General features: G+C 30.4%; 1 protein-coding gene and 1 non-coding gene across 3 annotated transcripts in view; both read right to left on the bottom strand.

Moving 5' to 3' along the window:
* Window positions 1–12,604, bottom strand: part of side (motor axon guidance molcule sidestep) — a 193,716-nt gene extending 181,112 nt beyond the window's left edge. For both annotated transcript variants that reach the window (XM_088042566.1, XM_088042557.1), the window contains exon 1: window positions 12,359–12,604. In XM_088042566.1, coding sequence (XP_087898692.1) covers window positions 12,359–12,458 — 100 coding nt within the window. In that variant the 5' untranslated portion in view covers window positions 12,459–12,604. The remainder of the gene's footprint in view (window positions 1–12,358) is intronic.
* Window positions 12,605–12,900: 296 nt separating this feature from the next.
* TRNAK-CUU (transfer RNA lysine (anticodon CUU)) lies at window positions 12,901–12,973 on the bottom strand. Its single transcript has one exon. It is a non-coding gene; the product is annotated as a tRNA-Lys (tRNA).
* Between the last annotated feature and the right edge of the window lie 11,889 nt (window positions 12,974–24,862).

Genomic DNA, 24,862 nt, shown 5'->3' with positions numbered 1-24,862 from the left:
CAATTTTTCACAAAACAGTTTACGTAGTCTAGTAAATCAATTACATTTTGGATAAAAATGTCAAAATTTTTATAAATTACGAGCTATTTGACGAGTATTTGACACACGAAATTTCAAAATTGTAACTGCAAAGAAAAAATATTTAAACCTTTTTGTACCAGAATCAGGGAGAAATTTGATAAGTTTGTACTAAACTTTCTACCAAGCCCTGTAAATTAAACACATTTTGAATTAAAATGTCAAGATTTTCAAGATTTACGTGTTTGGATCTGTGCATTCAACACACCAAATTACAACTATGTAACTGAATCAGAAGGAAATTTATAATTTTAAATCCAAAATCAGCTAGAAAGTAGGCGTTTTTTTACAAAGAAATGTGTTTAGTCTTATAAATTGAACAGTTTTGGGTTAAACTATTAAAAAGTTTTAAAATTGACTAGTCTGAGTCTCTGTAATGAACACACAAACTTACAAAATTGTAACTACAGAGAAAGAAAATATAAAAATTTGATCCTGAATTAAAAATTAAACAATTTTTCACAAAACTTGTAACTTAGTTTTGTAAATTGGGCATCTTTCGGAAAAGAATGTCGAAGATTCCAAAATTTACAAGTTTGGACATCAAAATTAGAATCTTAAAATTATAACTGCAAAGAAAAAATATTTAAAAATTTTTGTTTTAGAATCAGGGAAACCTAACAATTTTTCAAAAAATTTTTTATTTTGCCCTGTAAATTAGACTTTCGAATTAGAATTGTCAGGATTTACAAGTTTTGATATCTGAATTAAACAGACTGAGTCTCAAAATTGCAAAGACAAAATAATTAAAAAAAATTGTACCAAAAGTAAAGAAACATTTTTGCTAAACTACTTAGCCCTGTAAATTAAAATTTTTTGGATTAGAATGTTAAAATTTTCAGGATTTACGAGTTTTGATTTTTGTATTAGATACACGAAATCTCAAAATTGTAACTGCAAAGAAAGAATATTTAAAAGTTTTTGTACCAGAATCAGAAAAAAATTTGGAAAATGTGTGCATAACTTTCTACTGAGCCCTGTAGATTATAAATTTTTTAGATTAGGATGTCAAAATTTTCAGGATTTACGAGTTTTGATTTCTCAAATCGAAATCTCAAAATTGTAACTACAAAGGAAAAATATTTAAAACTTTTTGTATATAAGTATTATTGAGAAATCTCAAAAAATTGTTCACAAAATTGTTTACTTAGCCCTGTAAATTAAACACTTTTTGGATTAGAATGTCGAGAGATTCAGGATTTACACACCAAATTACAAATTTGTAACTATACCGGGAAGAAAATTACAATTCTTTATCCAGAATCAGGTACAAAGTTGCCATTTTTTATAAGAAAGTAAGTTTAGTCTTATAAATTGAACAATTTTTGGTTTAAATATTCGAAAGTTTTAAAATTTACTAGTTTTGGTCTATGTAGCAGACTCACCAAATTACAAAATTGTAACTACAGAAAAAGAAAATTAAAAAAATTTCGTTCCTGGATCAAAGAATATTTTTTTACAAAACCTTTTACTTACATTAGTCATAGATTTAACAACTTTTGTATAAGAATGGCAACATTTTCAGAATTTACGAGTTTTTATCTCTGTATTAGACACACAAAATCTTAAACTTGCAACTGCAAATGAAAAATATTGATAAAAATTTTTGCTCGAGAATTAGAAACTAAACAAATTTTCATATTTCCTTTTACTTAGTTCTGTAAATTAGACACTTTTTAGATTAGAATTTCAAAATTTTTAGGATTTATGTAATTAAATCTTTGGATTAAACACACCAAATTACAAAACTGTAACTGCACTGTAACGGAAATCTAAAATTTTCAATCCAAAATCAGATAAAAAGTGGCAATTTTTTACAAAAAACTCTTATAAATGGGACAGTTTCGGGTCTAAATATGCGCAAGTTGGAGAACTTATTACTTTAGATCTCAGTTTTAGACACACGAAATATGAAAAATGTAACTACAGTGGAGAAACATTTAAAAATTTTTGTTCTAGAATCAGATTAAAACTAAAAAAAATTAACCTTTGTTTTGGGCATGTAAGTTGGGCAGTATATTTGCAAAAAAAGTAGAAAAATCTTCTTGTTTTACGGGCCATGGTTAATGGTTTAAACAACACGTCGTGTCAAATTGTCTAGCGTGATTTTGACTGTAATTCATAGGCGTATTTATGACAATTAATGACAGTAGTTAATTAAAAATGCATAGACATTTAACTGTAGTCGAAAAAGCAAAAAACATGGCAAAATAAGAAGAGAACTGGTCGCTTAGAGCAGTTGTTGCTGATTAGCAAATATTGTATAGCTGAAACAAAATGTTTGTGAAAAATTGAAAAAAACGCCACTGTTTAAAGTTTGGTTTACATTATGGACATTAAGAGAAAAATCCATGACAACGAAAAAATCGGTCAGATTTCGGTGTCGTCAATATGGAAAATTTAACGATCTAATTATTTAAAAATTCCCACTTTACTTCACAAAATTGTCGCACGAAAATCTTTAATTTTTAGGCAGGTTTAACGGTTAGAATTAGACAGATGGGCGCGAATTTGCGTGAAATCTATTCCAGTCAAAGTCACATTCCTAATCAAATGTCAAAAAAAAAATTCTTAGCACCATATTGTCATGGACATTACTTTAGACTAGAAAACTTTAAAGAACTCGAGGCTATATATCGCCCCTCGTCGTTCAAACATTTCCTCAAAGTGTAAAACGCTTAATAACGCTACTTGTTTTGTAAATATCTATAACGACACTATTCAGGTGTTGTTTTGTTAAACACGCGCTAAAAATAGTCGTGCCTTTGATTGGGAATTTGTGGATTACGGCGGTTGTGGTTTGAATTATGACGTTTACCGTGCCCCACAAATGTGTATCCGGTGTAGCTCTATTGAAGCCATATGAGAATAAAACCCAAATAAAAACTACATCAAAGAAACAAAATTTATGGATTACACTACAGCTTTTTTCCGGACTTCATCAGTGTATGAGATTAGTGTAACGTAACGAAAATCGCTCTTGTACAATTATTCACATTTCCAAGAACAAAGAGATGTAATATTATTTCAAGCAAAGGATGTTCAAAAGGGAATCTAATACAAGCACTCAAAGCGTACTAGTATTATTTGTGGAATTCGCAATTAGTCGGGGTCAAAGGGTTACTAAATGAATTATTAACATCTTCTTGCTATCAGTTATAATTATTATTTGAATAAACAAACACTATTTCAATAAAAGTCGGATTAGTTGAACAGTTTTTCCTTGATGTCGACGCTTTTTACACGCTGCTATCGTTTAAACTTGACATTTTGTTTAATGGCGAAACAATTGGCGGCCGAGAGTTGAATAGATGAAACGAATACTGGTTTGCACACCAAGGTAACAAAAATCTCTGTTTTTCGACCAAAAAAAAATGCCAGAAAACGGCGAAAATCAGCGAGAAATAGTCGCTTTGCATCGAAATAAGCGGATTTCTCTAAGAAATTTGATGATTTCTTGCAGATTTCTGCTGTTTTCTTGGAATTCAGCCCTTGAATCTTGATAAAAATTGATGGTTTTGTAGATTTCGAGCTTTTCTTTGCAAATTCAAGCCAGGAAACGGCGAAAATCAGCGGTTTTGCATCGAAATAAGCGGATTTCTCTAAGAAATATCTGTTGTTTTCTTGCAACTTGGCCTTTGAATCTTGATAAAAATTGAAGTTTTTATAGATTCCGAGCTCCTCTTTGCGAATTCAAGCCAGAAAACGGCGAAAATCAGCGAGAAATCGTCGTTTTGCATCGAAATAAGCAAATTTCTCTAAGAAATTTGATGATTTCGTGCAGATTTCTGCTGTTTTCTTGCAATTCAGCGGTTGAATCTTGATAAAAATTAATGGTTTTGTAGATTTTGAGCTCTTCTTTGCGATTTTAAGCCAGAAAACGGCGAAAATCAGCGAGAAATCGTCGTTTTGCATCGAAATAAGCGGATTTCTCTAAGAAATTTGATGATTTCGTGCAGATTTCTGCCGTTTTCTTGCAATTCACCCGTTAAATTTTGATAAAAATTGAAGTTTTTGTAGATGTCGAGCTTTTCTTTGCGAATTCAAGCCAGGAAACGGCGAAAATCAGCCAGAAATCATCGTTTTGCATCGAAATAAGCGGAATTCTTTAAAAATTTTGATGATGTTATGCAGATTTCTGCTGTTTTCTTGCAATTCAGCGATTGAATCTTGAAAAAAATTAATGGTTTTGTAGATTTCGAGCTCTTCTTTGCGAATTCAAGCAAGAAAACAGCGAAAATTAGGGAAAAATCGTCGTTTTGCATCGAAATAAGCGGATTTCTCTAAGAAATTTGATGATTTCGTGCAGATTTCTGTTGTTTTCTTGCAATTCACCCGTTGAATCTTAATAAAAATTGATGGTTTTGTAGATTTCGAGCTCTTCTTTGCGAATTCAAGCCTGAAAACGGCAAAAATCAGCAAGAAATCGTCGTTTTGCATCGAAATAAGCGGATTTCTCTAAGAAATTTGATGATTTCGTGCAGATTTCTGCTGTTTTCTTGCAATTCACCCGTTAAATCTTGATAAAAATTGAAGTTTTTGTAGATTTCGAGCTTTTCTCTGCGAATTCAAGCCAGAAAACTGCGAAAATCAGCGAAAAATCGTCGTTTTGCTTCGAAATAAGCGGATTTCTTTAAAAATTTTGATGATTTCGTGCAGAATTCTGCTGATTTCTTGCAATTCAGCCGTTGAATCTTGATAAAAATTAATGGTTTTGTAGATTTCGAGCTCTTCTTTGCGAATTCAAGCAAGAAAACAGCGAAAATTAGGGAAAAATCGTCGTTTTGCATCGAAATAAGCGGATTTCTCTAAGAAATTTGATGATTTCGTGCAGATTTCTGTTGTTTTCTTGCAATTCACCCGTTGAATCTTAATAAAAATTGATGGTTTTGTAGATTTCGAGCTCTTCTTTGCGAATTCAAGCCTGAAAACGGCAAAAATCAGCAAGAAATCGTCGTTTTGCATCGAAATAAGCGGATTTCTCTAAGAAATTTGATGATTTCGTGCAGATTTCTGCTGTTTTCTTGCAATTCACCCGTTAAATCTTGATAAAAATTGAAGTTTTTGTAGATGTCGAGCTTTTCTTTCTGAATTCAAGCCAGAAAACTGCGAAAATCAGCGAGAAATCGTCGTTTTGCTTCGAAATAAGAGAATTTCTTTAAAAATTTTGATGATTTCGTGCAGAATTCTGCTGATTTCTTGCAATTCAGCCGTTGAATCTTGATAAAAAGTGATGGTTTTATAGATTTTGAACCCTTCTTTGCGATTTCAAGCCAGAAAACGGCGAAAATTAGCAAGAAATCGTCGTTTTGCATCGAAATAAGCGGATTTCTCTAAGAATTTTGATAATTTGAATAAACAAATCAATAAAAGTCGGATTAGTTGAACAGTTTTTCTTTGATGTCGACGCTTTTTACACCTTTAAATTTGACATTTTGTTTAATCCCGAAACAATTGGCTGCCGACAATTGATTAGATAAAAGGAATAGTGGTTTATACACCGAGGTACAAAAATCTCTGTTTTTCGACCTGAAAAAGATGTCGATCGACCGAGTAAATTTTTTGGGTTTTGTGTATTCTTAGTTAATCACATAGTAAATTTAACTAGTATTGATTTGAGCAATCAGTGCGCAAAAACTGCAGCAGTGCGGCAAAACAGTGTTGTTTCAGACAGTACTAGTCTAATGCTTTAAGAAACTTCTTAAAGCACTGTTTTGTAAGATCAATTGTTTGTCTAAACTATTGGATTAATATAAGAATAACAATTTTATTTGACGACTTTTTATCCACTTTTACCAACCGCTGCAGGAAAATGTCCCTAAAAACTTGAACTGAAAAAGACAGTAAATATTTTCCCGCGCCGCTTGTTATTGTAATTGGAGTGAAACATCGTTCATAAATGTAGGTAGCATCAGATAAGTTGGTTTTTGTTAGAGTTTGGAACGTATGTTAAAACGTCATAAGTCATCAGCGTGAACAAAGCGCAAAACGTCTGCATTGTGCCGTTTAAGCTCCGGAACAATGGCTTAGGAACAACCACGAACACCGCGACGTATTGTATCCTACACATACGCTATAGAAACGTTTATTTTAATATCATAAACAGATTACGTCACAGGCTTAATTATCTCACTAGAGCAAATAAGCGCCACAGTTTCCTGAGGGAAGAGTTTTTCCAAAGCTGCCGAGCTTTCTCACAAACACCCAGATTTAAGTGGCCTTGAAGCTGTGGAAATAGGTCACATGCAAAGATTAGAGAACCAATTTTCATAAGAAAATTTGTTTAGGTACTCATGTAAATTGAACGGTCTAGCAGAGGAGGAAAGTTTAAAAATTTTTGTTTCAGAATCAGGAAGAAACTAAATAATTTTTCCCAAAACTTTCTAGTTAGTCTGAATGTCAAAATTTTTAGAATCTTATCTTTGTATTAGAAACACAAAATCTTCAAATCGTAACTGCAGAGGATGAAGATTAAAAAAATATATTCTAGAATCAGGGAGAAACAAAAAAGTTTTCACAATTTTTTTACGTAGCTCTGTAAATCAGACAATCAGGATCAGGATTAGAATGTTTAAATTTTTAGAATTTACGTTCTTAAATCTGCCTATTAAACACACCAAATTACAAAACTGTCACTACAAAGAAAAAACATTTAAAAAATATTGTTCTAAAGTCAAGGAGAAACTAATTGCATAAAAATTTTTACTTAAACCTGGAAATTTAGCATTTTTCGACCTAGAATGTCAAGATTTTCAAGATTTACGTGTTTGACGAATGTTTGACGAATTGTCACTGCAGAAAAAAAAAATTAAAAAAAAATTGCTCCAAAGTCAGATTTCTTACAAAACCTTTTACTTAGCTCTGTAAATTCAACACTTTTTGGACTAAAGTGTCAATATTTTCAGAATATACGTGTTTTGATGTGTGTAATGAACGCACCAAATTACAAAATTGTAGCTGCAGGAAAAATACATTTGAAAATGTTTGTTTCGGAATCAAGAAGAAACTTAAACATTTTTTTCAAAACTTTCTACTTAGCTTTGTAAAGTGGACTCCTTTTGGATAAGAAATTTGAAACTTTCAGAATTTACCTGTTTAGATTTCAATATTAAACATACGAAATCTAAAAATTGTAACTGCAGAGAAAAAGCATTTAAAAATTCTTCTTCAAGAATTTAAAAAAAAACTAAAAATTTTTTTATGAAACCTTCAACTTAGATCTGTAAATTCAACACTTTTCTGACTAGAATGTCGATTTTCAGAATTTACGTGTTTTGATCTTTGTAATAAATTCACCAAATTACAAAATTGTAACTGCAGATATTTTTTATTTTTAATTTTTGTTTCAGAATCAGGAAAAAACTAGAAAAATTTTAATAAATCCTTTTACTTAGTTTTGTAAATTCAACTCTTTTTGAACCAAAATGTCGAGATTTTTAGAATTTAGGTGTTTTGACCTGTGTAATAAACGCACAAAATTACAAAATTATAACTGCAAAGGTGAAAAAATTAAAAAATTGTGTTCCAGAATCAGAGAATCTAGAAAAATTTTTATAAATTATTTTACTTAGTCCTGTAAATTCCACACTTTTCGGACTAAAATGTTAACATTTAATTCTAACTAAAAAGAAAAAAAAACAAATTTTGTTCCAGAATCTGGGATAAACTTTTTTATATTCTTCTTCAAATTCTTTAGATTTTGCTTAAAATCTTCCAGACTTTTTCATATTTTTTAACTTCTACAGTTTTTTCCGATTCTTGTTTACATTTTCTAGATTCTGCTTAAATTTTTTTAAGTGGTTCGGGTTCTTCAGACTCTATAGTTTTTCTTTCAAACTTTTATACTTAAACGTGTTTTTCAGACTTTCTCTCAGATGTTATTTTCGATTTTAAAATTTTCCGTTAGATTTTCCTTTAGATTTTCTAAATTTTTCAGATTTATCCTTAGTTTCTTAGCTCCTTCTTCACATGTTCCATATTCTTCTTCAAATTCTCTGGAGTTTGCTTCAGATCAGGTTCTTCAAATTCCTTTTAAGAGTTTCTTTAAAATGACTCCTCATTAGTTCTTGGTATAGATTTTTCTTTACACCTATTCTTTATATTGTTTCAAAAATTTGAGATTTTTTGGATTTGAAATTCTACAGATTTTCTTTCAAACCTTTAATGTACATCAACGTCTTTTCCAGATTTTTCTTCAGATTTATCTTTAGATCCTTTCTTAAATTTTCCAGATTTTCCATCAATTTTTTGTCTTTTTCATATTGTCCTTTAGATTCCACTTGGAACTTTTTGTCAGAATATTCTTTAGATTTCTTCGACTTTTTAAATTCTCCTTTAAATTCTTCAGCTTTTTCTCTCAAAATTGTATACTCTTTTTCAAATTCTTCGAAGTTTGCTTCAGATCTTTCAGAATTTTCCGGATTTTTCAACTTTTCTAGCTCTTTCAAAATTCTCAAATTCTCTATCGGATATTGGTTTAGATTATTCTTCATATTTTCTAGACTTTGCTTCAAATTTTCAGATTTTTCGGTTTTTTCAGATTCTACAAATTTTCTTTCAATTCTCAAGGATTCATTAACGTCTTCTTTAGAATTTCTTTCGAATTTTCTATTAGATTTTCCTTTTAATCCTTCTTCAGTTTTTTTAGATTCTCCATCATGTTGTTTAGATTTTCTTTCGATTTTTTCGATATATTTTTTTTTAGATTCTTTTCTAAATTATCTTAATTTTCCAGATTATTCTTCAAAATCTCACATATCTGAATAACTGATTTATATGACATTGATAATTTCCATTGTAGAAAAAGATAAAATTTTAGTCGAATAATCTAAATTAAGCAACCGGGAATAGTTGAAATATGCCAAGTATTTGGCTCCCTGGTCATGACCTCGTTCAATTAAATAAATGGGTCTGTCCTTTTTGTTTTCACTGTTGATTTTATAACGCTCAAGGAAGAACTCATAATTTTATTTTATTTTTTCGAGTACATGAACTCATTATCTTATACGTTATTTAGCGTACCTGCGAGGAAATACGTAATTTTAACTTGTTCTGTTATTAAAAGTTGCTTCCGGATTTCATTCCACGCAAAAAACGAACGAAATTTTGTTCTTATTTTTCCACTTTTATGCAAAAAAACTGGAAACAATGACCTATAACGTCATGAACATATGCGCTGGAGTAACAAAATTTATGTCTTTTGGCTTGTGGTTATTTTAGGAAAACAGTTTGGTGTCATATGGGACATAAAAAGTCTTGGAAAAAGTGTCTTGGAGTAAATACCAAAGGTTTTGCAGGCGGGTTAATGACTTTTTATGGTAATTGTTCTGGATTATGGAACAAAAGTTTTTAAACGATCTTTCTCTGCAGTTAATTTTAGAACTTTTTTTTTATTTTTTTTTCTCTGCGGTTAGAATTTTGAAAGACATGTAAATCCTGAAAATTTTAACATTCTACATATTTCATATAGTGTTTAATATACAGAACGTATATAAATAAAACGTTTTATTAAAAAAATTCTAGTTTCTCCTTGATTCTGAAACAAAAATTTTTAAATGTTGTTTCTCTGCAGGTACAATTTTGAGATTTCGTATGTTTAATACTGAAATCTAAACTCGACAATTCTGAAATTTTTGAAATTCTAATCTAAAACGTGTCTACTTTGCATATAAGTATAAGGTTTTGTAAAAAGTTTTTCCTTAACTCGGGAACAAAAATTTTTCAATTTTTTTTCGCTTTAGTTACAATTTTGTAAATTGGCGCGTTTATTACAGAGATTAAAATACGTAAATCCTGAAAATCTCGACATTCTGGTCAGAAACGTGAGAAATTTACAGGACTAAGTAAAAGGATTTATGAATTTTTTTCTAGTATTTCCCTGTTTCTGAGCAAAAATTTTTAATTTCTTTTCTTTTGCAGTTACAGTTTTGTAATTTGATGCTTTTTTTACATAGATCAAAACACGTAAATCCTGAAAGTCTCCATGTTCTAATCAAAAAATATAGAGAATCTGACGCAAAACTCCAGAAAATTGGAAAAAGTTAAAAAATCTAAGAACATTTTTGGAAAATTTAGAAAATTTTAAGAAAAACCTGAGGGAAAATTTAAAAGAGAACCTAGAGAACAATCTGCAGCAAAGAAAAAAGAATCTGATAATTAATTTGAAAAACTAAAAAATCCAAAGGAAAATCTAATGGAAAATCCGAGGAAAAATATAAAAAAGACGTTGATTAAATGTTTCAAAAAAAATCTGTAGGGTTTGAAAAATCTGAAAAATTTGAAGTAAAATCTAGAAAATAAATGTATATAACGAAGCATCTGAACCAAAATTTGATAAAAATTTTAAGATTTTGAAGTGAAATATAAAAAACACTATTATGGAGAATTTGAAAAAACTGGAGAAATTAAAAAGTCCGGAAACATATGAAAAATCTGAAGCAAACTCCAAAGAAATTGAAGAAGAGTATGAAAAATTTGAAGAAACAGAGAATTTAAGGAACAATCTGGAAAACCTTAAAAATCAGTTGATTTGAGAAGAACCTAAAATAGAAGAAAACTATCTAAAAAAGAGTCTAAAGAAAGATCTGGAAAACCTGAATAGGAATTTGAAAAATTGGAAGTCGAATCTAAAGAATCTAGAGAGAATCTAAAGCAAGATTTTATGGAAAATGTGAAAGTAAGTAAAAGTAAAAGTAAAGTTTGAAGTTGAATAATCCGGGTAAATCCAGGTAAATCCGGGTAGATCTGAAACAAAATCTGGAGAATTTGAAGAATAAGCTGGAGAATATTAAGAAGAATCTAGAGATATAATAAACTCTAAACGAAAAACTGACGGAAAATTGAAAAGAGAATCTAAAGAAGAATTTGATGGTAAATTTGGGAAATTTGAAAAACAATTTAAAGAAAATTCTGATACAAAATTAAAAAATAATCTGAAAAAGACATTGAATAAATTTTAAAGGTTTTGAACCAAAATTTGTAGAATATGAAGAATCTAAAGAATCTGGAAAATTTTAAGTAGAATTTAGTAAATTTAAAGGAGAACCTAAAACTAAACCTAATGAAAAATCTGTAGCTTAGTTTTACCAAGTTTATTTTTAAGAATAAAATGTTTCATCTGGAGCTGGCAAACTAATATACATAGTTTTGACATTTAGCGTTTTGTAACAAAGTTAATACCAGTAACATTACTAAAATATTTTTTCAATAAAAACATAATAATTGTTATACAGGTTGATTTTGAAATACAGACGGAAAAAAATCCATTACCGCGTATTGTAAATGAAGGAAGTTGGCAGGTTTCGTTTTGCTGTCTCAATTTTAAGAAAAAAATTAAAGAAATGTATTCCAATTTTCATGCTGCGCCAATGATTACTAAGGTTACTAAGCTTACTATGCGTTGTTGTTAAGGTTATTTTGTGCATCTCAGTGGCGCCGGGTAAAGTCTAAATTTTGGAATTTTTACATTAAAATAAAAAAAAAATCACCGAAAACGTATTCTACGCGTTTCCTTAAAGCCGTGATTTTTTTTCCGCCACTATTTCAAAATCACTGCATAAAAAGCAAAATAAAAGCGAAAAGCTCATAGCCAAAGCTCGCACTGCTGCTACGTCGCTTGTACTGTAAATAGCAAATAATTACCTAGTAAAAGAGTCTAAATAAAATCGATAAAGGTGATATTGCAATTACCAATTTCCTTGCCAATTACACATCAACTGTGCACCTCTTATTAATAGAAACCGCGAAAACAAAGACTTCCCGCTGCCATTTTTGCCGTTCCACTTTTCCCAAGCCGAAGGATTTCCGCCGGAAAATTTTCCCCAGGATGGGCTCAGCCAGATGACCAAATTTAGAAAAAAGCGATTTGGGCATCAGCAAGCCCCGGAACTTTTACTTTCTCATGTTTACAGTGGTCTAATAATACCGCTAATGCGTACTACTTTGTTGACAAGTTCCAAGACGGTTTTCTATGGGAATCAATACAACCGCCGCAATAACACATTAATTTGAAAATGGAGGCCATTTCACGGTTCAAGTGCGCTTTTGCACCTTCAGAGGAATAAGCAAAACTGCCCTTGGCCAGAGCTTTGCTCACATCGCCAATATTTCAGCAGCGAAGAAATAACTTCCAACATGTTGCTAGTAAATTGCAACACTATCAGAACGTAACAATGTTGCGGATAATTAGTTCGCTGCTGTTGCACTTAACTGCTCCCATTAATGCCAAATTGCAATAAATCGCATCTCGTAGATTAAAGTAGCTAATTTCTTGCAGACTTACAATTTTTCTGGAAGTCGGGATTAGTCCAAGGAGAGACTGCACTGGCACAGAACCAGAACACGTAAACAAAGCCGATTTTTCCACAATTGGTTAAGCGCATGCTGCACGAGGCCTTATCGACACCCGAAAAATGTTAGCCCATTCTTCTTCGGTTTTTGTCCGCACTCGAAATACTCTGCTTGAACGATGTCGGTGACATTCTCGGCGACACATGTGACTTAAACTAGCTCGCGCCGATGTGAATCTAAAACTAAACTTTAACCCTACTTACACACGCGTGTGGTTTTTAGAGAATTTACTCCTACTCTCTGGAAGCTGCTTTTTTGCGACAGTTTTATTTTTAGCGGGATCTTCTCAGTATTTATCATCCTATTTTGAGGCTGCGGATTTATCGCCTTGCACTTTGCTGTGCCGTTTGCATTAGGAATGTTTATTTCGGGTAATCGCAACAGATGCTAATGTGTTTATGGCCAAATTGGCGCACTAATTTGTTTACTGCATGGGCAAACGATAAGTCTTTCGAGGGCGAAAAAAGAAGCTTGCGCCCAACGTGGGGCTCGAACCCACGACCCTGAGATTAAGAGTCTCATGCTCTACCGACTGAGCTAGCCGGGCTTGTGCTTTCAAGCATCGAATGTCGAAAGTCAAAGTGACGAAAATATTCAAATAGTTATTTATGTTTGAGCAACAGTAAGTAGCAATGTTTGCCGGCGAGACGTAAAAGTGCTAAACTTGGAAAAAGATATGATTAAATTGCCACATTCATTAACGTCACTTTGAAGTGAATTTGAAGTCAGAAAAATTACGAGTTTTTGTCGCACTGCTGCAGCTTTTCCGCACTGATAGCGCATAAGTGGAGTTACACTTTTCTACAATTTTTATCGTTCCTCAAAATTTTCTAATATTCTTTGTAATTCTCTAGCCTACAGCAAAAATGTAAAAAATAAAATTAAAAAAAAACACAAAAATTGGAAACTAGAAAAAATAAAATGAAATAGTATAAAACGAGTTCAAGTTTTCAGCACGAAAATTTGTAAGTTTTAGAAAATAAGTTTCTTACAATTTTTTTTTAATTTGATTTAATTACGTTCTTATTTTTTAATCCAACAAAGCTATTAACGCATCAGATGTGGAAATGGTCAATTAACGCATTCAAAACAAATGCATTCATTTTGAATGCGTTAATAGCCATTTAACACATTGGATGTGTTAAAAACTTCGTTACCATCGCAATGTCAAAACATTTTGTAATTTGAAAAATAGTATAAAATAAAACCAAAATTTGTTTTAAGACATAGTATTGAGTAAACTAAATAATTTATAAATTTAATGTACTTAAATATTTTTTGACCTGAAGAAACTTTGGAGAATTTGAAGAAAAAAAAATTGAAAAAGAAAACTGGAGAATATAGATAATTAAAGGAATTTAAAGGAAAATTTGAGAATCTAACAATTAGAAAGTAAATCTAAAAGAGAGCCTGTAAGACAATCTGAAGTAGAGTACAAGGAAGAATCTGTAAAATTTGAAAAAAAAAATCTAAAAAAAAAATAAAGAAAAATTGGGAGGAAAATCTAGGGAAAACGTTAATAAATCTTAGGGCTTTAAAGGAAAGTTTGTAGAATCTGAAGAATTCAAAGAGTCCAAAAAACTAGAAATTTTGAAGCAGAATCTAGAGACGATAAAGAAGAATTTAAACCAAGATTTGATAAAAAATTTGAGTATTTTGAAGAAGAAGAAACTATTATGGGGAATATGAAGAAGTTAGAAAAGTAGAAAACTGAAAAAATCTGGAAGATCTGACGCAAACTCCTGAAAATTTGAAGCAGAAGTTAAAGAAGCTGAGAAAGAATTTGGAAAATGTAAAGAATCTTAAGGAAAATCTGACGGAAAAAAATTGAAAGACGGACCTGGAGGACAATGTTAAGGAGAGAAAGAGGAATCAGATGTTGATTCTGAAAAATCTGATGGATCTAAAAGAAATTGTAATTGAAAATCCTAGGAAAAATTTGAGAAAAGCGTTGATGAATCTTGAAAATTTCAAACAAAACTTGTAGAATCAGAAAGATGCAAAAAATTTGAAAAATATTAAACAGGATCTAGAAAATAAAAAGAAGAATCTAAACCAAGATCTGATTAAAAATTTGGTTTTGAAGAGAAATATAAAAGACTGTTATGAAGAATTTAAGCTGGAAAAGTTGAGAAGTCCAGAAAAATCTGAAATATCTGAAACGAACTTCAAAGAAATTGAAGAAGTAAATGAAAAATTTGACGAAACTGGAGTTTAGGGAAGAATCTGGAAACCAAATTTAGAGAATCTAGTAAGATTTGAAAGCAATATTTTATAAAAAATCTGTAAAATTTTAAAAACAATAAAAAAAATTATAGCGTATCTGAAGGAAGCGAAGTTGAAAAATTCGGATAAATCGGAAAGATCTTCGGTTCTAAATCCGGGGAATTAGAAATTAACTTAAATTAACCAAAAAAAATTGGAATTGAAGATTTACTATCCGAGATTTTATTAGTTATTTGTTGTTAAACGTGGATTTTGACCCGGATTTAAAATCTACGTAAACTTGTGCGTAAAATGAGCTCAAATAACGCAAGTTTGCTCCAAAAGTAAGCGAAAAATCAACAGAAAAATTTTACATAAGTTTAGTCTTTTTTTTTCGAAAAAAAAATATTTTTAAGTTCCTCCAAATCTAAAAACGAATTCTTAGCAAGTAAAAAACGACAGTAAAAATCACATCTTATTATCTGTCATAGTTTGCGAGATATGGAGCCACGATATTTCGAACCTTCAAAAATTTTTCATTTTGGCGACTAACCAAAATTTTCATAGGCGAGTTATTTGATGACTTTATTAAGCTACAGGGTGATTTTTTTAAAACGGTAGGCGTTGTAGAATTTTTATTTATGAACCGATTTCAAAAATTTAAAAAACAAATTAAATGGTTTTTAATTTACTAAAAACTGGTGATTTTAAAATTTTTCTAAATGTCTTAGTATCTTTTGGGCGATACTCAACTTTCTTATTTTAAATTGACACCCATATTTTTTTTTTCATAATTTAGAAGATATTAATTTTCTTGATTCAGAAATGTGTAATATGTTCTACTTTTACAAAAAATATTAAAAAAAAAAATCAAAAATGAAAAAATTTAGGCAATGAAAGTTAATAAAATCTAGGTGCATGGTGTCAATTGTGCAATGAAAAAAACGGGATGGCGTTTCAACAGTATTTTAATTAAATTCGGTAGTTGTTTTATCTGATTTGTAATTATTATTGTCTTTTGTTATTAATAATTTCAGAAAAAAATGCCGACCCTTTCTGTTATTTGCTGCTTTTTGACATTACAATAACGGCATTCTTTTATTTGCAATAGATTTTATTAACTTTTATTGCTTATTTTTTTTCAATTTTCATAATTTTTTTAAAAATATTTTAGAAGTAGAACATACTGCACATTTCTGAATCAAGAAAATTAATATCTTCCAAATTATGAAAAAAAAAATATGGGTTCCAATTTAAAATAAGAAAGTTGAGTATCGCCCAAAAGATACTAAGACATTTAGAAAATTTTTAAAATCATCAGTTTATAGTAAATTAAAAACCATTTAATTTGCTTTTTAAATTTTTGAAATCGATTCATAAATAAAAATTCTACAACGCCTGCCGTTTTAAAAAAATCACCCTGTATAACTCAGTTATTTGTTGTTGAACGTGGATTTTGAGCCCGGATTTGAAATCTACGTAAACTTGTGCGTAAAATGAGCCCAAATAACGCAAGTTTGCTTAAAAAATAAGCCGTAAATCGACTGAAAAAGGTTTACATAGTTTTAATTTTTTTTTTTTTCAAAAAAATTAAATTTTTGATAGTAAAAACCACATTTCTTTGTCTATTGTAGTTTCCGAGAAATGAAACTACGTTATTGCGAGCCTTCAAAAATTTGACTCTCTAGCGACAACCCAAAATTTTAATCGGCAAGAACTCACTTATTTATTGACGTACAGAAAAAATACAGGCAGTTTTAAATTTAGCGTAAAATTCTGCGTGAAAATAGTATCAATAGCTTAAGTTTGCTTTTCGAATAAACAAGACCTGAAACTGTTTCAAACAGGTCTTTTTGGAGTAATTTTTAAAAAAATTTTTCGGTGCAAAAACAAAGATAAAGATCACTGAGTTATATATCAATCGAAAGATCAAATCGATATCTATCAACTGACCAAATTTCCGATCGATTGCTCAAATAGTTTACGAGTGGCGGCCTAATGAACAAAAACTAAAAAAATTTAATCGATTTTACATATTTGAGTGCGAATTCTAAAGATATTCAGCATAATTAAGCGACTAATTTGTACAAGCAATTGAACACTCGAAATTTTAGCATTTAGTGTGAAAACATAATACAGAAGTTTCAGCAAAAGTTATTTCATATACCATTTAATATGTACAGCACTCTCGCCGAAACCTCATAGCGCAACTCCCTCCAAATTTTTAGCCGACGAAGCGCCAGCTAATTAATGCCGAGATCTTTATTAATTGATATTGAAGAGACAAAAGCGAAACGAATCCAGTCCTTCAGTTGTGAAGACTTCGCAAATTCGTGTTGTATCGCGCTGTGCCATCAACGCCAACTCCAATTATTTTCTAATGAATTCTGGAAGTTAAATCGAAGAAGCCGATGGACATTGTATTATAGTCACGTGTGCTTTAGAGTGTATACTGTGTTACAGACACAAAGGTTAGAGATCGGCGAGGACGAAAGAAAAGCCAAGAGAATCCCGTTTAAGTCGACCAACAACAATAGCATTTATTCTAAAGTTTTCAAATCTAAGTCGATCTTTTCATTTAAAACGAGCTGCACTCTTTACATACAAATTCTGTGGAAACGCTGTATTGTAGTTCGGTATCTGATTATGTACTAATGTAATATGCACGATTATTTGTTGTTCCATATGCATGCTTTTAATGAAATTTAAATTATTATTGATATTGAATTTTAATGGTAATAATTAATTTACTACACTTTTGAATAGGGATATTGTTTGGTAATTGGTGGTATTGTTGTAGGTGTGGAAATCCCCAAATTTAATTACGTGATGGTGGATGTTATAGTAACATGATAAACGTGCGTCACACATCGAGATTAATATGTTAGATAATAATTATGTTGGGTTATGTAAACTCAATTATATTGTAACAGTTTTTTATATCTAATTTCTGTTTAACATTTTAAACAACAAGCATTTAATAACATTACTAAACTATTTTTTAAAATTTTATGGAAAAAACAATATAAAAAAAATATGTACAGTTGTATCGCGAAAATCTCATAGCGAAAGCTCGCTCGCTCTTTTCGGCGCTTGTACTGTAATTAACTGTTAGAGCGTTTAATGAAGAAATCAACACCGTTTTTTGAGAATATTTTGATAGATATATTATACAGGGCGTTGCAATAAAAATTCTTCCAAAATGACATATCTATAAAATGGTAAAGCACGTGGACTCTTGACCGCATTCTGATCTATAACTTTTCGTCTTCAGGTGCACATATTCTATCTATAAATGAACAGCCCATTTAGATCCTGCAGCAAAAGTGGAATCAATGCAGGTGAAATGAACTCTAAGCAGAATCAATAGCAAACTTCAAAACAAGGTGTTTAAAACAAGACTAGACGTGTAATCGATCCTGACAAGAATACAAGAAAAACAGCTTCGGTTTGATTAATTTATAGGCCACCGAACGAACGTGCCGGTGAGCAGTAGCAGCGTCGTGTTGGAAAGTGTAAAAAACAAATTAAAATATTCCTGATTTATGTAGTCTATGGTATTTCAAAACAAATTTAGCTGATTCTATAAAACTTAGAGCCGCTGTTGGTGCCCAGGGCAAGTTTACTTCGCGTTTGTGATAGTCCAATTTATCTTGAAGTTTTCTATACCGGCGTTTTCGCTCCAAACTACATTATTCATATCTGGATATCAATAAATTGATAAAGCAAAGAACTAGCCGTTTGAAAATAAAAATAGATGCAATGCAGAGCCGTTATTTAAAGTAGGGCAATTTAATGTTTTGTTCGACGCGGTTTTGAGATTTGTGGGGTCTGGCGTGTGCAATTCATCGAAGCAACTCTGGGGGAATGGGTAGTTTCATTCGAAATTCTTAACTTCTTGATCTATTTCTTAATACATTTTTTTAGTTGTTTAGAGTAAGTCGAAAGTCTTTCAAGTAGAGAGAAGAGTTCTGTTATATTTTTTTTCGAATTTGCCGCTTTAATAGGTCCATTAGAGTACTCAATTTGGAGTCGTTTATAGGTATCTATAAAAGAACTCAAAGTAGGAAATTTTGTTTTTTAAGAATTGGCAGAACTAATTAGTCTGGCTGTCACCTGTCTCCTGTCAAGTTCTTGGTCAATTTGATTTTTACGATTTGTGTTTAATAAATTGCTGCGTGAATAAAAATGTATGAATATAATTGAACTGTCCTTTGCGGCCAACAATAATTGTACCTAAATATAATAGATATGAATACTGGCTGTGAGGTTAGGTTACGTTATGTCAAAATTCAGTGACAGTGAAACTCAATAAATGTCAAATTTTAAATTAAATTTGAAAATCAAGTGGCAAGTCGTGGTTACAAAACTATTACCAATCGTGTAACACGAAAACTCTTAGAATTCTAAAATTTAATATTATTATTAAAAAAGGGGTGCAAATTCGAAAAAATAGTATAAAGGACTTGTTTTATAATGGCATTGGTGCACTCGTCCCATACAAAACTCGCCTACGGCTCGTTTTGTACACCGGGACCTCGTGCACCAAGTTGGCCATTATAAAACACGTTCTTTAATATACTATAATGGTGAGTGGTTTTCCTTTGAGAAAATTGTAATGCCAGCAGGGATATGTTTTCGAATAAACTTTTTACACTTTTTTACACCAAAATTTAATTTAAAATAATATGAAATCCAAAAAAAATAGAAAATCTGAAAGAATATAAAAAAATAAGAAAATTTGAACAATACGAGCAGAATCTATACAGTTATAGAAAAACTTGGGACTTTAAATAGGATCTAAAAAAAATCTAAAAAAAAATCAAGGAAAATTTTCGAATAAACTTTTTACACTTTTTTACACCAAAATTTAATTTAAAATAATATGAAATCCAAAAAAAATTGAAAATCTGAAAAAATATAAAAAAAATAAGAAAATCTGAACAATACGAACAGAATCTATACAGTTATAGAAAAACTTGGGACTTTAAATAGGATCTAAAAAAAATCTAAAAGAAAATCAAGGAAAATTTTCGAATAAACTTTTTACACTTTTTTACACCAAAATTTAATTTAAAATAATATGAAATCCAAATAAAAATAGAAAATCTGAAAGAATATAAAAAAAATTAAGAAAATCTGAACAATACGAGCAGAATCTATACAGTTATAGAAAAACTTGGGACTTTAAATAGGATCTAAGAAAAATCTAAAAAAAAATCAAGGAAAATAAAATGCTTCAAAAAAGTTTATACATATAACATAAAAAGAATTTACAAAGTTTGAGAAAATAATTGAGTTTTAAATGATCTACGAAAAATTAAAAAAAAATCTGAAACCTAAACAAATCTAAGACGAATCTAAAAACATTCTATAAAAGTAGCTATTTTACCGACTGTCTTATTTATTTATGAGTAGAGCAACTATGCGTTATTAATGCAAGGCCATTCTACATTTTACACGGCTATTTTTCGGCCTGTTTTATTTCTAGGTAGTCAAACAAACCATGCGTTATTGAACCGTGGGCACTCTACTTTTTACACGGCTACTTTCTCGTCGGTCTTTTCTATTTACGACGATTTAAACCATGCGTTTTTAAACCAAGGGCAACTTTACTTTTTACGTGCTTGCTTGCCCATCTGTCGTATTTATTTACGAAAAGTTGAACCATGCGGTACTAAACCAAGGACACTCTGCTTTTTAGATGACTACTTTCCCATCAGCTTTATTTATTTATGAGTGGTCAAACCATGCGTTTTCAAACATAGGGCACTTTACTTTTTACACGGCTACTTCCCCGTCTGTCTTTTCTAGACGACAAGTTGAACCATGCGTTAATAAACCAAGGGCACTCTACTTTTACACGGCTACTTCTCCGTCTATTTTATTTATTTTCGAGTAGTTAAACCATGCATTATAAAACTAAGGGCACTTCACTTTTCGCATGGTTGTTACATGTTTTGTTTTAAAAAAAATCTAAAGTAAATTTAAAGAATCTAAAGCAAATCGAAAAAAATCTAAAGATTTAGAAGATTCTAAAGTAGACTTTTAAAAATCTCTAAAATGGCCAAAAGAAATCAATTAAAATTTGGTGGTGCGGGCGAATTACTAAAATTTAATTTTTTATAAAGCCAAAATTTTTAAAAATTTATATTTTCGGAACTAAGATAATTAAAAAATGCTATTGTCATTTAATTTTTATCGTTTTTTATTTAAATTTGTAACTTTAGAAGTTCTAATTTTCAGAGATTACGAAAATGACAGTATACGAAATTAAATATTTTGCAACGAAAATTTTGAAAATTTGTAAAACTTGACGTTTTTTATTTACAATTTTGTCTTTTGACATAACTGTGGAACTGGTCAAGAGTAGCAACTTCCCCAAATTTCATGTCTATAGCATAAAAATTTTGAAAATTCATACGTCCCAAAATGAAAAATGTCATTTGATATCTATAATTTTGCTCTTATGTATAATTAAAAACGGTTCAAGAGCAACATTTCTTTGAAATTTCATTTGAATAATATAAAAATTACGAAAACGACAGACTTTACAGTAAAATTTTTAGATATTTTTGCAACCAAAATTTTGAAAATTTGTAAAACTTGTGATTTTTAATTTACAATTTTGTCTTTTGGCATAACTGTGAAACGAGGCAAGAGTAGCAACTTTTCCAAATTTCATGTCTACATCAAAAACATTACAAAAATAACAGACTTACGTCTCATTTTGAAAATTTTTGCATTCTTCCAATAAGAAAAATGTCGAAAACGTGGCATTTGAAATTTATAATTTTACCTTTTCGTATTATTGAAAAACAGAACAAAAGATAACATAAAAATTACAAAAATGACAGACTTTGCAATTCAAATTGTGAAAATTTTTGCATGCAAAATTTTAAAAATTTGTAAAACTTGTTTTGTTATTTACAATTTTGTCTTTTGGCATAACTGTGAAACGAGTCAAGAGTGGCAATCTCCTTAAATTTTAAGTCTATAGCATACAAATTACAGAAATGACAGATCTTCAAATCCAATTTTGAAAATTTTTGCTTGGTCCCAAAAGAAGAAATGACTAAATCTTGTCATTTGATGTCAATATTTTTGTCTTTTGGTATAATTGAAAAGCGGTTTAAAAGTAACATTTTTTTCAAATTTTATGTCGATAACATGAAAATGACAAAAATGACAATTTTAATTATCTGTAAAACTTATACAAGGTGTTTATAAATGTTTCTAGCATCAAGGGTGGCTATGAAATGTCAAAGAAATTTGTAAGTTTTGAGAAATAAACTGTTCTAGTTGTGGTTTAAAACTGGAAAATCAAAAACTTGGACACAAAACTGTAACTGAAACGTCATTGACGTAAATAACATTATATATAATTTTCAAGATAGTTATATTCACTATGAAAACAAAGCGGCAAAATAGTGTACGACAGGAATTCCAGAGCCACCCTTGATGCTAGAAACATTTATAAACACCTTGTATATATAAAATTCTTGCCGTGCACTATTTTGCCGCTTTGTTTTCATAGTGAATATAACTATCTTGAAAATTATTTATAATGTAATTTGCATTCATGATGCTTCAGTTACAGTTTTGTGTCCCAAGTTTTTGATTTTCTGGTTTTAAACCTCAACTAGAACAGTTTATTTCTCAAAATTAACTTTGCTTCATGTTTGAGGTTAACTGAAATTGTCAGTTGATAAATCGAAACTCACATTTGTAATGAGCGGCAAATTTCTTTGACATTTCATAGCCACCCTTGATGCTAGAAGTATTTATAAACACCTTGTACAAATTAGTTTTCAGTTTACAAGACTCTGGTATCTTTGAGAACATGGTACTGGTTAAACTAAAACTCAATAAGTGTATGTACTTTTGTCTCTAGAAAAAACATTGTGGGCAAACCAAAAGGATCTAGTGGGTCTACAGAGAATTAGACAGAATTTAAAGAAAATTGAGAAAAAAAACGTAAATAAAAAAAATATATAAAAAAGATAGGACCTAGATAATTTGAAAAAAATTGAAAGAGAATGTAAAAAAGCCTGTAAAGAGAATCTAGAAAAAAGGAAAAGGGCGCGGGCCTCAACCAACCTTAATCCGCCCCTGCTCTACTTCCAAGCCTATTCCATTACGTGCTGTAAAATTACACCCTCCAACGAAATTTAGCGTGGAAGCAGAAATTCATAAATTTGCAAACCTTCGACTGTTCCAACTAATCCACAATTTGGTGGTTATTATTGTCAATTAAATAAATGCTCGTTTCGTGCGTGCACGCTCGGTTCCAGCACTTTTAGCTAATAGACACGATACATTCAGCAGCGGTTTGATAACATCAATTTTAAGTGTCCAAAGTGGCAAATTATACGCTAATCTACAACAATTACTTTGTACTTTTTGAAAAATCACCTGATGCATATTCGGGATGAAATATCCTCGAGTTTTCAAGAAACTTTTATGGAGAAATAATAAAAATCTTTCTAGGTACCGGTGGACTAGGAAATGGGGCTCACTAAAGCATCCTTTTTATCGGTCAATAAATGATGGATCGTGGCTTCCAATGTTCATAAAATATTAACGGAGTCAATTTTTTTCAAGTATTAGGGCATGAATTTTTTAGCGATTTGTAATCTAGAGTTGTCGTGTTTGTAGAGTTTGTTATGTGTACAGGTCGGGATTATTTATAATCCAGTGAGCTGATAAAGTTATTACAGGATCGGTGAACCAAATGTAAATTAAATAAGGACGTGAGCGCAGATTGGGTTGATTTTACATTTTCATAATTACTTGTTGATTTAAATGTTGGCCTAAACTAATTATATTGGCCGTCCTCTTTAAATCTGATAAAATTTCATAATACTTATGAAAATAAAGTCCAAAGAATCTTAAGAGCTGCAGAAAATTGTAAGTGATAATCTTGTTATTCCTGGATAATCTACTATAAATAATTCAAAAAGAATCAAACAGACTGAAGAAGAAAAATGTTAAAAAATCTCAGCGACTCACTCAATTTATCGAATCGTTTTTCTTGCATTTTGTATGCTATGAATTCGTTTTTAGATTTCCCAGAACTCAAAAATATGATTTTTTTGAAAAAAAAAGACTAAACTATATAAACTCTTTCTTGTGTTATTTGGGTTTATTTTACGCAAAAGTTTATGTAGGCTTTAAATCCAGGCTCAAAATTGACGTACGCCAACAAAGAACCGATTTATAGCCGATTAAAGTCTCTGATAGTAAATCCTCAACTTTGAAATTTTTAAATTTTTGGTTTTTTGACTGCCGTTCCTAAACTATTTGATCTACCGTTTTGAGGCTTGGCCCATTAATACACTTCGAGCTGCTCTTTCGATTAATGTATAACTTAAAGATTTTTAACGTCGTTTTTGCCCCAAACAATTTTTTAAAAATAACCCAAAAAAACTTTTTTAAAACTGCTTTTGGTTAAGATCTTGTTTATTTAAGAAGCAAATTTAAGTTACTGCATTTGCAATTGTTATTATTTTGCATTTAATGCAAAATCTCACGCTGAATCAAAAATTGTCCTAATTTTTTCCGTACGTTCACTGAGTTATGGCCGATTAAAATTTTGGGCAAAATTTTTGAAAGTCGAAATATTGTAACTTCATTTCTCAGAAAGATTTTTAGATAAAAAGATGTGATTTTTACCATCATATTTCTCGTATTTTGTTTCCTAAGAAATCGTTTTTGAATTTTCCAAAAATCAAAAAATTATTATTTTTTTTTAAATTATGTCTAAAACTATGTAAGCCATCTTCGGTCAACTTCTCGTTTATTTTAAAAGCAAACTTGTGTTATTAGGACTCATTTTACGCAGATTCCAATTCCAAGCTCAAAATCCACGTACCGACTTAGGGCCGATCCAAATCTCACATAGTTAATCTATAATTCCAAAAATTTTAATTTTTTTTTTATCTACCACTCGTAAACTATTTGATATACTGATCTAAGATTGGCTAGATGATAGATTTTAAACTGCTTTTTCGATTTGTGTAAAATTTATAGAGTTTTAACGTCGTTTTTGCTTCGAAAAAAAATTCTCAAAAATCAACCCAAAAAGACATTTTAAAAACAGTTTTTGGTTAAGATCTTGTTTATTTGTAAAGGAAACTTAAGCTACTATTATCCAAGACTAAGCTAATTTTTTCAGTACTTCAACAAATAACTGAGTTATGGCCGATTAAAATTTTGGGTTGTCGCCTAA

This window comes from Gnatocerus cornutus, chromosome 1, assembly GCF_029298725.1.
Source record: "Gnatocerus cornutus isolate USDA-ARS CGAHR chromosome 1, icGnaCorn1.1, whole genome shotgun sequence".
Classification (NCBI taxonomy): domain Eukaryota; kingdom Metazoa; phylum Arthropoda; class Insecta; order Coleoptera; family Tenebrionidae; genus Gnatocerus; species Gnatocerus cornutus.
This window is presented reverse-complemented; position numbering and strand designations above follow the sequence as displayed.